Here is a 2,117-nt window from a genome sequence, read left to right on the forward strand (position 1 = left end):
CGGCTCGGCATTCCGAGCCAATTTATGTGCAACCACATTGAAATTACGACGATCAAATTGAAACGTACAAGACTAGAAGTCCGACGCCATCGATCTGATATCCGCTATCACCGTTCCCAACAGGGAACGATCCATCCCAGGTGAAGAGATGCGCTGAATCAAGGAGAGGCAGTCCGATGCCAGAATAATCCGATGAACACCCCTGCTCTGAGCTGCCATTAAACCGTGCAGGTGGACGGGTTGATAACTATTGTAATCTACTAATTCATATTCCCCGTAATTTAGCCAAAAAAAGGACTTCCCATAGAAAAGAGTTTGTGAATCTTTTACAGGGAATGTGTTTTCAGTTTTGTGACACCGCCATCTGTCACCACCATACCTTTCTTATCGGGTGAGTTCGGACATGCACGGCGGTTCCTGCCTTCCCCGTTTCTAGCTCTTGCCCGCCTCTCCCAAGTCCCAACTTGGAGAGAGCCAGAGAGGCTGACCGGCTTCGCCGCCCAGCCTCATACCCACGGCAATTCTTGGTCTCTCCCCCTTCACCGACGCCTAATTGTTGTTCTCAGGACTCAGGACATCCCGGTCGCCGGTTCCATGGCGGGCGACCTCGGCAGCTCGTCTGCAACCGCAACGGCGCGGCCCACACGACCGACCATGCCCGGTCGCTCCAGCAGCATGACCCACGTTCACGAGCACGCCAGCGCAGCATCCGGCGCCAAGCCCAGAGACGGGGCCGGACCGCTTGGTCGCCCTCCCACGCGCAGCTACAGCCAGAGCCACCGGCACAGCCAGCAGCATCCCCGCCGCTCGTACCACCGACGCAGCCACAGCCACAGCGAAGGCGAGCCGGCCAGCAAGCAGCCCGGGTGCAAGCAGCTGACCGGCGAAACGATGGGCGGACTGGCCACCGCTAGCTGCCTCCTCCCGTGCGCGGTGGTGGACTTCGCCTTCCTCGCCACGGTGCGGGCGCCGGTGGCGCTGTGCCGCCGCGCGGTGCGGGGGAGCCGGCACAGGCGCTCGGCCTCGGTGGGAGAGGCCGAGATGGCGAAGCTCCGCGAGGAGGCCGACAGCGTGCTCAAGTTCGGCAGGACGGCGTCGGCGTGGCCGGCAATGACACCGGCGGACGGGGAGGAGGAGCTGGAGAAAAAGGTGTGGGCGAGCTTCAACGACGCCGGATTCGGGAGGACCTCGCCGCATCTCGACAACGATATCAGTTGATCGGAAGAGACGCGGCGGCTCTCTGCAGGTCGAGCATGTAACGGAAGTTGTTTTTTTTTTCTAACGTTACCGCGGTATGTGTGTACCGATAATGGATCCAACACTCATTGTAACGTCAGGATTCATTTCAACTTTATAGCAGGTATACTTTGAAAAACACCTTTCCTTTGCGATACACGTGCTTAACTAGAGGAACATATTTCACTCATTTCTTAAAACCGTATTTCACTTGTTTCTTCAAAACTGGTAGCGTGGAATATATTCAAAACACCGATATCACTCATTTCATAAAGTTGATTTCATTTATTTAAAAGTACAAATTTCACTCATTTTGAAATACTTATTTCACTCAATTTAAATAAACAATGGGGGCTGCTACCAATCCACCGGTGGATATTTACTAAAAATCCATCACCTCCACAGCCGTTCCATCTCGCCCATAGCCGTCCGATCCGCTCCTGATTTAATTCCTGAAACGACGTTCGAGTTCCAGAAACAATCGCTTTGTTGTAAAAAATAAACTTTGGATCCATTAAATCCTGAAACCACGGTCGAGTTTCAGAAACAATTGCTTGTTTCAGGAAAAAAAATGTTCGTCTTTCTGCAAAACATGGGTGCTGTTGCGGAAGATTTTTTTGCAACAAAGGTCATGTTTCAGGAATTTTTTGCAGCGGGCTGGGATGGGGCCGCGCTACGGCGGTGCGGGGCGACGAGCGGCGAGGCGTCTAGCCCCCTGGTTGCGGGAGCTCGCCGGCGTGGCCGAGGGGCTACGGCGGAGCCGAGAGCGGGCTGGGACGCCGCAGCACTCCGGCGGTGTGGGCGACGGCGGCTGGCCCTGGCCGCGTGAGGCGAGGCGGCTGCCCCCTGGTCGTGGGAGCTCGCCGACGGGGCCGGGAGCA

At 55.9% G+C, this 2,117-nt stretch overlaps 1 protein-coding gene across 1 annotated transcript; it reads left to right on the top strand.

The window, feature by feature from the left end:
• The first annotated feature begins 470 nt into the window (after nucleotides 1-470).
• LOC123404577 lies at nucleotides 471-1,364 on the top strand. Its single transcript, XM_045098515.1, has one exon. The coding sequence runs from the start codon at nucleotides 595-597 to the stop codon at nucleotides 1,216-1,218; it is 624 nt and encodes a 207-aa protein (XP_044954450.1). The 5' UTR covers nucleotides 471-594; the 3' UTR covers nucleotides 1,219-1,364.
• Nucleotides 1,365-2,117: the final 753 nt, after the last annotated feature.

The sequence above is a fragment of the Hordeum vulgare genome, chromosome 6H (assembly GCF_904849725.1).
Source record: "Hordeum vulgare subsp. vulgare chromosome 6H, MorexV3_pseudomolecules_assembly, whole genome shotgun sequence".
Lineage (NCBI taxonomy): Eukaryota > Viridiplantae > Streptophyta > Magnoliopsida > Poales > Poaceae > Hordeum > Hordeum vulgare.